We start from the raw sequence: 15263 nt of genomic DNA on the forward strand, positions 1-15263 counted from the left end.
TGATTTATAAACAAGCAATAGTGCTTTAAAGTCAATTCTGTGACTTAATGGAAGCCAGTGCAAGGACTTAAGTAATGTGGTCAGTTCTTTTAGTTTTTGTTAGAGTCCTAGCTGCTGCATTTTGTATCACCTGAAGCTGTTTAATAGTCTTTTTAGGAAGGCCTGTGAACAGTCCATTGCAGTAATCAACCCTGCTGGAGATAAATGCATGAATGAGTTTTTCTAAGTCATGTTTTCACATCAGCCCTCTGAGTTTGACAATATTTTTGAGGTGGTAAAAAGCTGATTTTAGTTATCGCTTTCATGTGGCTGTTGAAATTTAGATCACTGTCAATTAATACAATAATTCAATTAATGGGGGCGGTGGTAGTGTAGTGGTTAAGGAGCTGGGCTAGCGTGCAGTAGCCTGAAAGTTGTCGGTTCAATTCCTGGCTTCCACCATTGTGCCCTTGAGCAAGGCACTTAACCCCAAGTTGCTCCGGGGACAATGTGATCCCTTGTAATATAGCTGACATATGTAAGTCACTTTGGTCAAGAAGTGTCTGCTAAATGTAATGTAATGTAATGTAATACACCAAGATTTTTAACAGTATCCTTTGCCTTCAACCCTTTTGTGTCAAGGAGAGTGGCAACCCTAAGTCTTTCCTCATTTTTACCAAATATAATTACTTCAGTTTTTTCTTTGTTCAGCTGAAGAAAATTTTGAGACATCCAGGTGTTGATTTGTTCTATACACTGACACATAGATTCAAGAGGACCATAGTTGTTTGGTGATAGAGCTAAGTAAATTTGTGTGTCATCTGCATAGCTATGATATGAAATCAAGTTATTTTGGATGATTTGTCCAAGTGGGAGCATATAGAGGTTGAATAATAGTGGCCCCAAGATCGACCCCTGGGGAACACCACAGGTCAAGGACGTTGGTGTTGAGGTACAGTTTCCGATGGCAACAAAGAAGCTCCTTTCTTGTAGATATGATTTTAGCCAGCTGATAACTATGCCTGTAAATCCAACCCAGTGTTCTAGTCTGTGTAGTAAAATATTGTGATCAACAGTGTCAAATGCTGCACTAAGGTCCAGTAGCACTAGGACTGATGTTTTACCTGAATCTGTGTTGAGGCGTATGTCATTGGAAACTTTAATGAGAGCTGTTTCAGTGCTGTGATTTGCCCGAAAACCAGACTGAAAGTAATCAAAATACCCATTTGATGTTAGGAAGGTGGTTAATTGATTAAAGACTACTTTTTCAATAATTTTGCCAATAAAAGGTAGATTGGATATGGGCCTGTAATTGTTTAGCATGGAGGCATCCAGGTTATTCTTCTTGAGAAGTGGCTTTACAACAGCTGTTTTCAGTGACTTAGGAAAAGTGCCAGACAGCAATGATACATTTACAATTTGAAGGACATCCGCCGCTATGAGGTGAAAAACAGTTTTGAAGAAATTGGTAGGCAGAGTGTCTAAGACACATGTGGAAGAGCTGAGATTCTGTACCGTTTTTTCAAGTGTTTCGTAGTCTATCAAGCTGAACTCTGACATCAAGTTTAGTTTCCCTCTGTTTGTTGCTGGAAGTTCAGGTTGTTGAATTTGTAATTGAGCAGATATGTTGAGTCTGATTTTGTCAATTTTACCTTTAAAAAAAGATGAAAACTCATTGCATTTATTAGTTGAGAGAAGTTCAGGCGCTAATTGTGAGGGGGGATTTGTTAACTTATCAACAGTTGAAAATAGAATACGAGTGTTATTTGAACTTCTATTGATAATGTTAGAAAAGAAAGACTGTCTTGCTTTGCATATTTCAGAGTTATATGTGCGGAGCATCTCTCTGCTGGATTTTGCCTCCATGGTGCTTTCTGTTTGTCCTTAACTTTCTTGAATTGTAATGGAGCAATGTCATCCATAATGTTTGCCATTTTTGCATTAAAGTGATCAAATAAGTCTTCAGAGTCTGACAGTTGACTTGACTTTAGTGAAAGTGCTTGCTCAAAGAGAGCACTTGTCTGATCATTTATGATTCTCCTTTTTACCATCATAGCTGTGTTTTGAGTGTGTGGGGACATAGACACATCAAATAACACGCATAAATGATCAGATAAGGACAGGTCTTTAACAGCTGTAGAGACATCGAGACCCTATGCTGTATTTTTCTTCAATGCCCTGTCTTCCTGCCCTGTCTACCCCCTTGTCATATTGTATGTATGTATGTATGTTTGTATGGTCAGGTTGATGGTCAATTTCACTGGTACTTGTGACTATGTGACAATAAAGTTCTATCCTCCTTCATCCTCCTTTGTGATAACAAGGTCGAGGGTATGGCCGAGAGAGTGTGTTGGCCCCTGTACGTGCTGTGTTAGGGAGAAAGTATCGATTAGTGCAATGAATTCCTTGGCATAATTGTTTTCAGGATTATCCACATGCAAGTTTAGATCCCCTGATATAATAAGACAGTCAAACTCTATGCAAACAACTGATAGCAGTTCACCTAGCTCTTCAAGAAAAACTTTAGCTGAATGTTTTGGAGGCCTGTAAATTGTCAGTAATAAAATCTGAGAAGACTTAATGCGTGCACACAGATATTCAAATGAAGTAAAGTCACCGAATGACGACTGATTGCACTGAAAAGACGTCTTGAAAATTGTGGCTATCCCCCACTTCTTTTATTTGCTCTGGTAGCACTCAAGAAACTGAAGTTTGGGGGAGCTGATTCGATGAGAGTAGCAGCACTGTTTGCTTGATCTAACCATGTCTCAGTTAAAAGTAAAAAATCAAGGTTGTGTGTGCAAATTAATACATAAATTAAGAATGATTTGTTTGAAAGAGATCTGATATTCAGGAGTGCTAGTTTTGCTGTAAGTGTTGGGGAAATATGATCCATGGGGGAAATCTGAGGTTGATGTGGTACGGGTAGGAGATTGGACTGGTTTACCCTATAAGCTCGATGCATTTGTGTTCTATTTCTTGTCAATACAGGAATAGAGAATGTCATGGGCTTACTGGGTCCCGGCATGTTCTCAAAACTACTGTCAGTACCATTTATATTGCAGGGACCCTGAGAATATCATGCAGTGCAGTCATCATATAATTGTCCCCTCCTGCTGCCATCTGTATTTTCCACTGCACATTCCATGCTATATGCCGGCTGAGAAAATGAACTAAGAGGTTGCTGCTGCTTAAGAGATCCTTCTAAACGGGGAGGGGGAGGACGAGGGGGTGGAGGTGCCCTTCGCTTCTTTGGTGCTAATGATCTTGGGCTAGTAAAACTCTGCATGGCTACTGGTAGTAGTCTCTCCATTCTTGCAGGGAACATCATGTGCTTGGGTGGGGATGGTGATGGGTATTCAGGGGATCCTGTGGAGTTTGAGTGGGTGGTGGGATGAAGGGGTGGGGATGGTGATGGGAGATTAGGGGGGCTTGTGTGGCCTGGGGAGTTTTATTGGGTGGAGACGTGATTGGGTGTGGGTGGTGATGGGAAATCAAGGAGGTTGGGGTTGAAAATTGATCCAGAGTCTCCATCTGCCTGCTGAGGTTCTGGGAAGTTTGTTGCAGATGCTCCGCTTTCAGCATGTATTCCAGTAGTGTATTCCATGTTGTTGTGTCTTTGTGGGGAGGGGTATTGGTACTGGTGTTACAACATGACCCTTCCTTTCTGATCCTCTCAGCAGCTTTGATAGGTGCTATCTCCTCATGCTCATCACATCCATTTGTTTGCTGAGATTCCAGGGAGTTTGACGCCAGTGATTGACTTTGAGTCATTTTAGCAGCACCCATCTTATCTTGTCCAGTGGACATGGCTTGGCATTGTTGAGCTGGTTGTTTATGTTTCTCCAAGGTCTGCATTTCAGTGCAGGCTAGCGGGTGGTTATCAGAGGGCCCCACAGCAGGGGAGGTTGGGCATATCTCTGTTTCAGCCTGTGCAGAGTGTTTTGGTTTAGGTGAGTTGTTGATGTCATCCGCTTGTTCCGTCTGTATGGCCACTGAGCGCTTATCAGAGGCTCGGCTCAAGGTTGGCAGAAAAAATGTTGGGTGCAGGAGAGAGAGGTGATAGTATTCGGTTAAGATCTTGGCCCCAGTCCAACTCAGCTCTGTGCTATTTGGTCTGAAGTATTCCCTGCGATTCCAAAAAAGGTTAAAATTCATCCCAACTGAAAAGCATGTTTTTGCGAGCCAGGTGTTTAAACTGAATAGTCTGGAAAATACAAAGCTTCCCTCTGCTGGGAGTGGGCCACTGATGAAAATTTGTATTCCAAGCTCATATAGGGCCAAGAAAAGTTCCTTGAAATCTTCTTTGACATACAGCTGTTCTCTGTAGATGTCATTTGCTCCAACATGCACAATGATGCGCTTGATAGTTGCATATTTTGACACCAGTTCTGCAAGCTTGTTTTTTGTGTCAGACACTGAAGCATTTGGGAAACAACATACAATCATCCTTTCCCCATTTATATGTCTCACAGCAGAGTCGCCTAGAACGAGGGTTGTGGGATGAATAGGTGTCGAGTGCTGCTGCTTATCTGTGCCCATCTTTCTATTGTTGTGGTTTGATCGCTGCCTGCTTTGGGTCTGTTCCCTGGGAAATTCCTCTCTCACGTCCCGGAGGCATTCAAATCTGTTCCATAGTGTTAGGGGCTGTGGGCTTCCCTTAGGACCACAAGCCCTGTAGTAGTTTGCTGATCTGTCTGTATTTCTGATACGAGGACTGAAGTTAACATCTGAATTTACTGGTGCTGAGGTACTTATACAGTTCTTGTATTACGTTTTTTGTTTTTTGGTCTGGCACCTTGCCTTACCAAGGCTCTGTACTCACATTTCCCTTTGAGAGGTCGATGCATTCATCTGCTCTATTAGCAGTGATATTAGACTGCTTGGTTACATTCTCTGCATTTCCAGTAGTTGCTGTACTCACTTCATGAGATGCCTCTCGTAGTTCATCTGTCGTTGATGGAAGGGCATGCATCTTTGATTCCAAAGTAGAAATCCTCTGTTCTAGCTCAGTACATTTTCGGCATGATCTCCTGGGTCTCTGGCCGGAGGAGCGCATTTTGTTTTAATCCAACTTCAAGGTGAATTGCCGTTCAGTTTTTGCTCGTTGACTTGGCTGGCTCATTTAAAGTAAAAAACTAACCACTAAAGTTTCAGATTTAAATGTACTGGTTTCACTGTTTTTGCTAAACTAGCTTGTAAATGAAATAAAAGAATGAAAAAGAGTGGAAATTGCTAAAAGGATAGGTGAAGCAGGAGCAGTGTGAAATGTGTCCTACTCGCTTGAGTAGGAGTTGAGTCAGCAGTTGAAGTTTCCCTCACAAACTCTGATTTGGTCGCTATAATGTAGCTTATTCCAAGCAGAGCCGTTTATGAGCGTTTAGTCCTAAATGAAAACGATTCAAACTCTCTAGCCACTCACTCGCAATTCACTGACGTCAGGTTCACTTAAAGGAGCCACACATACTGTAGGGCTAGGCTACTGTTATGTTGTTGACTGCCGTACTATTGAGGACTATTATGAGTTCTGTCCATCATTTGGTGGTAGGTAAAATTACTGCAATAAAATTATGCCTATTAAATGCTTTCCCCAAATCACTTTTCACAAATTTTTTTCAAGAGTAATATTATCGGTTATCGTATCAGTATCGGCCACAACAAACCAATAAATATCGGTTATCGTTATCGGCCCAAAAATTCCATATCGGTGCATCTCTCCATACATAATACATACATACTGTACATACATTATCATCCGTCTGTATGAAATTGCTGGTGGGTGGTGGAGTGGACAGTATTGTCAGATTACAGTGGGCAGTGCTTCGACTTGGCCAGCGTCACTCGCGGTCCGTGCGTGGGATCACGCGGCTTTAATTTGTATTTTCACAGTGAGACGCTGCAACAACCCAAACAACGGTAGATGGCTCAAGTGAGCAGGGTGTCTCATAAAAAGAAATGGAGCCTGGAACCATGAGAGAGGCTACGCGTTTGACGGCAATGAGTTGTTAACAGACATGAACCAAGACATATAGCCCAGCAGCAATCTAGGGACTGTTCGTTATTTATTGAAGGGGCCACCGGAGGAATTTTGAGTGCTTCAGTCAAAAGTTGCATGACCCTCCCTTGCCTGCTAGAAATTGTTCAATGACCCTCCAACAGAATTTTTAAAAAAGACATGACCCTCCCCTGCCAGTTGTCGCTGTCTTCCGCCCGCGCTGCTTTGCGCCACAGCCACACACCGTGATAACGTTCTTAAATCAATCTTTCCTGTGAGCTTGCATGCTACTAGTCCTTCCTTTTCAAATGTGTTGCGCCTGTTTGCACAATTTCACAAATAATCATATGTGATTAATAATATGACAAACTAGATGTACCACATAGCGGTACAAAATATGACCGCCGCTCAGTCCTGTACATCCGTTCCGTGAAAAGAAATCACACTTCAATTTGTCTCCATATTTTACTCCATCCCCCACTCTTGAAACTTTTGTGTATGCTTGTTTGGCATGTCTGAGTGTGTGTGTGCGGCTGCACAGAAAGTAGCCTACTGGTGCTGAAAAGGTGAATAGATTGTAGAATAGCCAAAGAAGATGTAGCATTGTTATAAAACCTTTAAAATCTCTAAACAATCACAAGTAGGGCAGTTCATCACAGTTCATCCATTGCAAATGGATTGATGAAAGGTCACTTACACCTGTAGGCTACATTGTATTTGGGAAAAGCAAAAGGTATCAGCATAATTTTATTTATTTATTTATTTATTTATTTATTTATTTATTTATTTATTTATATATATAAACAAAAACATCTCTGTCAGTTCCATGCCGTTTTCAACAGCTATCAAAAACAAAGGTGATTTTTGGATGGATGGATTTTTTGTGAATTTTTCTTCTTCTACATAAGATTTTAGTCATCTTTAGTTCATGTTATACTTTATTGTCAATGCACAAATTAAGTAACAGTAGTCTGAAACGTTATTGTTAATGCACAAATTAAGTAAAAGTAGTCTGAAACGAAATGCTGTTTTACATCTAACCAGTGGTGCAAATTACTGACATGTCCAAATGGGCCTTGATGAAATGCATCGCTAGACTGTTCATACCCATTTTAACGGGCCAAAGTTGAAGAGCTGTTGTCAGTTATTGTTCGTGCAAATATAGGCTGATTCATGTTCCCTTGCATTGTGTAACTGAGGTCCATGGCTAGTCTGGCTTTCACCAGACCAAGCTCAATCTTTTAAGAAATCAAAAAATAAATAGCGGGCAGATCAGACTGGGTTCACCCAGCCTAGTCCATTGGCACCCGATATTGTTTAATTTTCCGATTGAGATATCCACGCTCTGGCTATTCTAAATGCAAAAATGCATCAGGGAGTTATGACAAAACTGTAACTAACAAACTAGATCCTAATAGAAAGCTGTTAGCTTCCCTAAGCTACAGGTAGGCCTATAAGGTAGGCCTATTTACAACATAAATTGTCAATAGGCTATGCTGGCGACACAAATAAAATCTCTTTTGGAAACCAATGGCTTACGCCTTACAGTATCAAGCGGACTTAAACTGCCATATCGTGCGAAAAGTTGTAATAAAATTCACGCAGCTCCATGAGTCAAGGAAAGCACGAATGAAGTAGCCACTTCTAAATGGGACCCACTACACAGTAGCTTAAGGTGTGTTGCTAATGCAGCCATAATGAAATGAAGGTGTCATTGTTTGGATACTTCACACACACATGCTTTTTAATTTCACAGACTTCAACTACCAAGCTGGAATCAAAGCACATCGATTCCCCTCTCACACCCTGCACGCACCTAAAACAAAATAAACAGGCGTCTCAGTCTCACGCATGTATAGGCAAAACTGTAACAGACCGGTGTAACGTTGGTAAATCTTCCATTGCACAGAATGATTTTTGTAGCACGTGCAACAAATGACAGTCGAAAGATACAATTACAGTGCTGCTATCAATTTGCTTGGTATAACCGCATTTATAGTTTTCTACAAATGCAATCAATCAAATTGGCCTTCATCACTCAACCAGCGCTAACGGTAACATTACCTAGGTCCTTATTGATATTATAAGATTAACGTACCTGCAGTAAAAACCAAGCATGTCCGATAAACATCCTCAGATTTATTTCGGCTTCAAGAAGAAATGGGAATTACATTTCATGTGAACATAGTCCTATCTTTATTAAACGTTCTCTGCGGTAAACTACAGTCCTTAGGAAGTCCTTTTTCCAACAGGGGGGGAGACTTTGACAATCCCTATATGACCGCTTCACTAGCGGCGGTCATAATAATAGTACATCGGGTGGCGTAGCAGGCTATCTGTTCAAGTCATAGCCTAGGTGACACAAAATGAATGACCTCCCCTGACAAGAGTTCACGATAGTAAGAAATTGTCTACATTGATGCACGGAAAGAACACAGCCTACGCTTCTCCGAATTCGCACATAGATCTCACAATATCATTCGCTAGCGGCGGTCATAATAATCCCTGTGCACGGGGACCGAAACAATGCATGCCAACTTTTTCCGTGTTTCTCACGTATTTTAACTTCCCCCCGCTGTCTTGCCGTTTTAATGTTTTCCCGTAGAATATCCCATATTTTACATTACATTACATTTAGCAGACACTTCTTTTAATACTCACATAACAGCCCTGCCATCGGGCCTGTCTCAGTGTTGCCTTGTTGCTACCCCTTGCCCTTCCAACGAAACAGATGTCCTCAAATCATCGTTTTCCTTGCTTGAAGGCGAACTTAGAGTGATGTTAACCTATTTAAGTTTAACGGCGTGATTGTCGTGAGAGCGCGATTCATTGGCGCTTTCATGTTCGACCTTATGTCTACGTGCACACCTGAGGCTACTCAGCTACTAGAGAAAGAATTTCCCCTGTTTGTATGTTCACTCCAAGTTAGCCTACCATAACTTACCAACTCTGCACTGTAGAGCCTAACTGGCTATTTATATTTTTCTGTGAAATAAGCAAATGTATTTGTTCAACTTTATGAAGCAGAATTACGCACTAGGCTAAAGGACAGATGTATGTTATAGTGACAAAATATTAACTTTCAGTGTTTTACAATGTCTTTGTCATGGGGAAGTTTTTTTCCCCATGCATTTATTCTAGGCTACTGTCAGTGACTGCCGTGAGAGAAGCGGGTTCTGTGTTTCGTTCATGTCAGTGACTGACGCGAGAGAAGCAGGGTCTGTGTTGCGTTGCGTTAATTTATTTTCAATTGGACATGCCGTGCCGTGTCGTCCACAGCTCAGTTCTGACAAAGCCGAATTTACTCCTTTTGAAACAATCAGTGCACGCGTTTGTATGGTTATATTGCTTGACAGGGGGGATCCCAAGCAGCTTTCAGCCATAAGGCTACTTTGAGAACATTTCCTAATTCACCCGACACTAATATTCAAAATGTTGAAAACTATTTCGGCATAGCCTATTAACTGACCACCCGATTCACGTTGACTGGGGGGCAGGGGGGGCCATCAGACATTTGTGCCCAGTTAATCCGGCCCTGCCCCCAACAAATCACACCTTCCCACCAGCTGTGACGGCTTAAAAGAAGTCAAGAGGACTCCTAACTCACAGACCTATTCACAAACCGGTTTTGTGGCATTTCGCCTGTTTTGAAATCCTATGCGGCTACAGGAGCTTCCAATCGTGAGGAAGCAATTTTGCATTGTAGGCATAACTAACATGCAATGTTATTGCATGTTAGTTCTCTTTTGCAAACATTCTCTTTTGCAAACGTAGGCATAGGCATAGTAACAGATTAATTTAATAATGTTATAAAGATACTACATCAATCCGTATGTTTCATTAGGCTACTAGGCTATTTGTTTTGCCTTACTCTTGATTCATTTAGGCTAGGCCTTTTTATTCAGTTATTCATCATCTTCTGTCCTTGTGTAGCGCACGCATTCTCAGACCTGTCACCTGCCACTCATCGTAAGGGAGGTGTTTGGAATCATTCCCGCGTTACAATCATCAGCCAATCAAGGTGGTCACTTCAGTCAAGCTCGTGCATGAGTAATAACGTCATCCATAGCAACGAAGACTCACTCACTCTTAGACTGTTAGTCAAAGATTCCAGAGCGCTCAGCTCCAGAATCTGTTCAGGAGTTGTCATTTTTCCTTACTAAGAGTAGCCTAGGTCTGAAAGGGTTTGTGAATAACTTAATAAGAGAAACTCCTATAGCTAAAATCTTTTATTGCTATTTAGGAGTAGCCTACTCCTAGTGGTAAGATAAAAGGCTTTGTGAATATGGCCCCTGGTGTCTAACCCAATGCATAGCCTACTTACACAAAATAATGGTCGAATATTAGGCTACTGATGATCATTGTTATTTAAGAACATGCAGAGCACCAAAAACATCTTGCTCGTAAAAAATCATCATACCGCACGTTGTGGCGGGTCTGTTATTTAACCTACTTACTGTAGGCTGGTTAGCACTCTGGACTTGTAACCGGAGGGTTGCCGGTTCGAGCCCCGACCAGTGGGCCGCGACTGAAGTGCCCTTGAGCAAGGCACCTAACCCCTCACTGCTCCCCGAGCGCCACCATTGTAGCAGGCAGCTCACTGCGCCGGGATTAGTGTGTGCTTCACCTCACTGTGTGTTCACTGTGTGCTGTTTGTGTTTCACTAATTCACCGATTGGGTTAAAAGCAGAGACCAAATTTCCCTCATGGGATCAAAAAAGTATATATACTTATACTTATACTTATACTTAGGCTGCGCAAACCACAGGCCTTTATTTTGGGCAAGCCTGCATTCGAGGCAGGCCTTCTGTTGAAGAATTTTATATAAAGCCTGCGCTAACAGTAATCCTCCTGCCCCCGATACCACAGCTGTGGATAGTGTGGAATGCAAGTAATAACACAATTCAATGTGTGTCTCAATTGTCCCCCGCTGACCACCTCACACATTTCTCTAGATTTTGCAACGACCTTACATGACAAAATGCCATAAAATGCCAGTGTTTAGGACACCAAATAATGTTTGTAATGATACCACTTAGGCCTGCGTTCAACAGTAACATAAGTGTAATGAGCTATTCATTGTCGAAGGTGCATGGTGAAGTGAAATTTGGCGGTGTCACGTCTGCCTGTCACAGACGTGGGGAGCTGAAGCTTGGGGTACAGTTACTACAGTAACAGTATTTTATTTTACTTCTTATGGATTATATATATTTTTTCACTTTTATAAAGGCTTTGTTTGAATGCTGTTGGAACAAATAGTAGTTGATTATAAAGGCAACTTTCTGTTGCAATATTCTGTGTGTTCTGGACTGCAGGTAACTTGTTAAGCCAGTGGTTCTCAAACTTTTTCTTTCATTCCCCACTTTGATCAAGGAGGCATTGACTGATGATAGTGGAGATAACGTGTTATCCCGAGGCCTTTGCAAGTCAGCATCACCGACGGTAGTCTACCCTATTAAAAATATAAGTTTTCAATGTCCCAAACGGAGAGCCATACTTCATTGTTTTAACGATCTCTATGTTACTCACCAAAATGTAGGTATGGGAACATGGTGAAGTATCCAACTGTCGTGTGTTAAATTATTGTGATTACGAGCCAGTGGTTTTCAAACATTATGCATGACTCGGACATCTATGCAACAGACTCATATTGTCCTCGCACTCGAGAGCTTCGTGCTAAGTAATAAGCGTTGAGTCGAGATGTTTGTGTGAATGAAACGAAGCGTATAGGCCATAGTGTGACATGCGTAAACCAATGGTGTAGAGATGACGCCACAGGGTTTTATTTAAGAGAGCCTACGTTTGTATGTAGGCAATTTATATTCACAATACTTAGGCCTACTAAAATAAATAGTATTTTATTTGTATTGGTTGTTTAGAGTTAAAAAAAAATCGGTCGGTCTTAACGCAAGTTTACAACCGGCAAGTCGGTCGGACTAAAAGGGGAAAAAAATAAATATTTGGTTCGGTTCTAAATTGACAGGGTCGGTCGGGTTACGGCAAACGAAAATATTTTTAAGGATGGCCTGGCAGTGTTTTTTTGCGCGTCTGCAGAAGTCAGCCAAATATGAATGTAATTCTGCGGCATAAAGCAGTATTTGTTTATTGTACAGAAAAATAAAAATGACTTCATTAATGTCAAGCAGTCAATTGACTACATTGCAATCAAGAAGTAGGGCAAATTAATTTACGAAACCAAAACGTGGGTCATAGTTGTCTAAGCCTCTATTGCGTAGCCTGTTAAAATGTCGCCAGATAGTATTAAATCGGCAACAACATTGTTTTCTGCAGAAGCCTACCCAAGGCTACAGATTAATTCTGAACAGTTATTTCTCTACTGGCTCAATTATCACACCACTGTTTTGATTTGTGTAGCTGCGTTACCCCCAACACTGACAATAATGTAGACAGCAAATTTCGATTTTGATTTTCGTTACCACCGTGTAGTCAAGCCTTAAGACATACCCAAGTAGCCTAAATCGAGGTAATGTTTAATTATGCATGATTTATTTTGTTATTGAATTCGTAAGCTGGGATTACTCTCGGCAAGTCTCCTGCTTTTTCAGTAGGGGCGGCAGGCAGAGCGACGCACAGTGGCTGAAAGTGGCACTAAAGCTTCACGCAGCTTCACGCCTCGTAATGCGCGACTGAAGTGGTCATTTGAAAGCCATGCCCACTGTAGATGTGGCAGTAAACCAGATAGCACCTTGGAGGACTGTGAGAGGTCAACTGGACTGGCTGACTGGAGAACACCCAAATTTCCATTTTGTTGCATTCATGATGCAGCCTTGACTCAAATACAGGAATACAAAGAAAGTCATTTTACTTTATGATTTATGATTACCTCATATGGTGTTAATACGTGAAGTTTAAAGTTATACAGTAATACAAAGCCACATTACATTTTAGACATTATATAAAACATTATCAACTACCTCAATGGCTGTAAAAGTTATTTCTACTACTAATTGCACCAGTTAATGGAGAGTTACTGTTGTATTTTCCACAGACTCAGATACTGTATCAGTAACCTTGTTATCGAGAATTGTAGAAGGTTCCATTAAATTATATACATACAGATACATTACAAAGACCTTTTAAATTGTATCGGTCAAATATAATATTATTAGTGTAGTTTCCATGGATAAGATCAATTAAATTAAGAAATGATAAATAGCATTTTTTTCCCTTATGCTTGCAGATAGAGAAGTTCTTCCCTCACATTCTTGAGAAAGAGAAAAGCCGTGAAGAAGGCGACCCATCATACTTGACAGCTGAAGAATCCATATTTGCCAGAGAGTGAGTTGTAAAATATCATTGACAGAGAGTCAATTGTCTGGTAAATATGTTGTATGAAGATGGTGATTATGATGATTATGATGATTATTATTATTATTTTGTCTTTGAACAGGTATCTGGTAAACACAGAGAATTATATGAATAAAGTGGCTCTGAAACACATGCCTCCCAACCTGCAGCATATGGACATGCTTAAAGCTGGTGAGTATGGAGAAAAAAATTGGGGGAAAGTTCATTTAAGTGACATATTTCAAGTCATTTTTTTTTTATCTTTATTACGACTTACAGCTCACGAAAAACCCAAAATTAGTATCTCAAAATATTAGAATAAGTATATATAAGTATATATGTGAGGGAAATTTGGTCTCTGCATTTATCCCAATCCGTGAATTAGTGAGAAACACTCAGCACACAGTGAACACACAGTGAGGTGAAGCACACACTAATCCCGGTGCAGTGAGCTGCCTGCATCAACAGCGGTGCTCGGGGAGCAGTGAGGGGTTAGGTGCCTTGCTCAAGGGCACTTCAGCCGTGCCTACTGGTCGGGGTTCGAACCGGCAACCTACCGGTTACAGGTCCGAAGTGCTAACCAGTAGGCCACGGTTGCCCCTAAACAGGATAATATACACTGCCTGGCCAAAAAAAAGGTCACCACCTGGATTTAACTAAGCAAATAGGTTAGAGCCTCCCTGTGGGGGCAGTGCTATGATCTAGGGTTGCTGCAGTTGGTCAGGTCTAGGTTGAGCAACGTTATGTGCACTGTTACAGCACTGTTAAGATCTGATTTCTGATTTCTTCACAGTGCCTAGGCCCTGTCTGGACACTTTTGTATTTCTTAATGTGAAAGAGAGACAGGAGAATATTCTAGTGGAGCCTGAAACTGATGAGCAAAGGTAGGCAACTGGTGTAAAGATGATTGAATTCTCTATTTGCCATCTCAAACATAGGGATGTATGGACCTTTTCATGACGGCCCTTACTGTTCGTCACATCATTAACTGATTTCTTTGAGTGAATTTGTTAATGTGAACTCACAAACCCGTTTGTAATCTCTTGCAGAGAATATGTTGTGGACCTGGAGAGAGGATCTCAACATCTGATGCGTTATCGCACCATAGCGCCCCTAGTGGCCAATGGAGCAGTAAAACTTATGTGATGGATACTTGTGTTACTGTACTATGTGTTGCTGGGACTCATGATGACGTTTATATTTTGCACTGGAAGTAAATGAGTTGGTCACAAAATAAATAAAAAATTATGTCAGAGCCTAACTTAACCAATAACCAATTTATTTCAGCCGCAAAATTAAACAAAATTTAATGTATTTCAACACTATATAAGCATATGTTGTGCTCAATAGCTCTAAATGCAAACTGTTCTTTAAGCAAGTCTGCAGGCAGTTGAATGGAGCAGGATCAACACTGCTCTAATAGGTTAGCCCTTGACATCCCCGGCATCGTCCGCGTTACAATACAATACAAAAACAACATTCAAGCCACTGTAACTCTTTGTCAGTACATCACACAGTCACTCTGACTGTTTCTGAGAAGTCAGCTTTCAAAAGAGGTCAAGCATTTGATGATGGGCCAAAGCATGTGGGAACAGTGCCCTCCTAAGTAGATTATATGCAGTGTCGGACAAAAAAAAATTAAAATGGGGCCACAAGTTAAGTAAATTAACCACAATAGCACTATGTTCTGGTCTCATGGCAGGCTATCCCTCTTCTTGGACCATATGTATCTAAGGATGAAATTACACTGGCAGGACTTCAATGAAAAAGAAGGTGGAGAGTTTTTATTGCAGCTTCTATCTCAATTTTTATTTCAGTTTCACCATTCTGCCAGTTGTGCATAGGACAACCATAATGATGATGATGATGATGATAATAATAACAATAAATATAGCTGCAAGCAGCAAGTCAAGTAGGAGTTGCCATGGCAATTCAGTGCTGTTATATCAAGACATATGGCTGTAAGCAGTCACAGCAAGTT

At 41.0% G+C, this 15263-nt stretch overlaps 1 protein-coding gene across 4 annotated transcripts in view; it reads left to right on the forward strand.

Annotated features, from left to right (window-relative positions):
• Positions 1-14552, forward strand: part of gins4 (GINS complex subunit 4 (Sld5 homolog)) — a 52021-nt gene extending 37469 nt beyond the window's left edge. For all 4 annotated transcript variants that reach the window (XM_042101454.1, XM_042101451.1, XM_042101452.1 and 1 more), the window contains 4 exons: positions 13176-13273; positions 13386-13474; positions 14076-14166; positions 14332-14552. In XM_042101454.1, the coding sequence (XP_041957388.1) occupies positions 13176-13273; positions 13386-13474; positions 14076-14166; positions 14332-14428 (375 nt within the window). In that variant the 3' untranslated portion in view covers positions 14429-14552. The remainder of the gene's footprint in view (positions 1-13175; positions 13274-13385; positions 13475-14075; positions 14167-14331) is intronic.
• The last annotated feature ends 711 nt before the right edge of the window (positions 14553-15263 follow it).

The sequence above is a fragment of the Alosa sapidissima genome, chromosome 8 (assembly GCF_018492685.1).
Source record: "Alosa sapidissima isolate fAloSap1 chromosome 8, fAloSap1.pri, whole genome shotgun sequence".
In the NCBI taxonomy this organism is placed as follows: Eukaryota; Metazoa; Chordata; class Actinopteri; order Clupeiformes; family Clupeidae; genus Alosa; species Alosa sapidissima.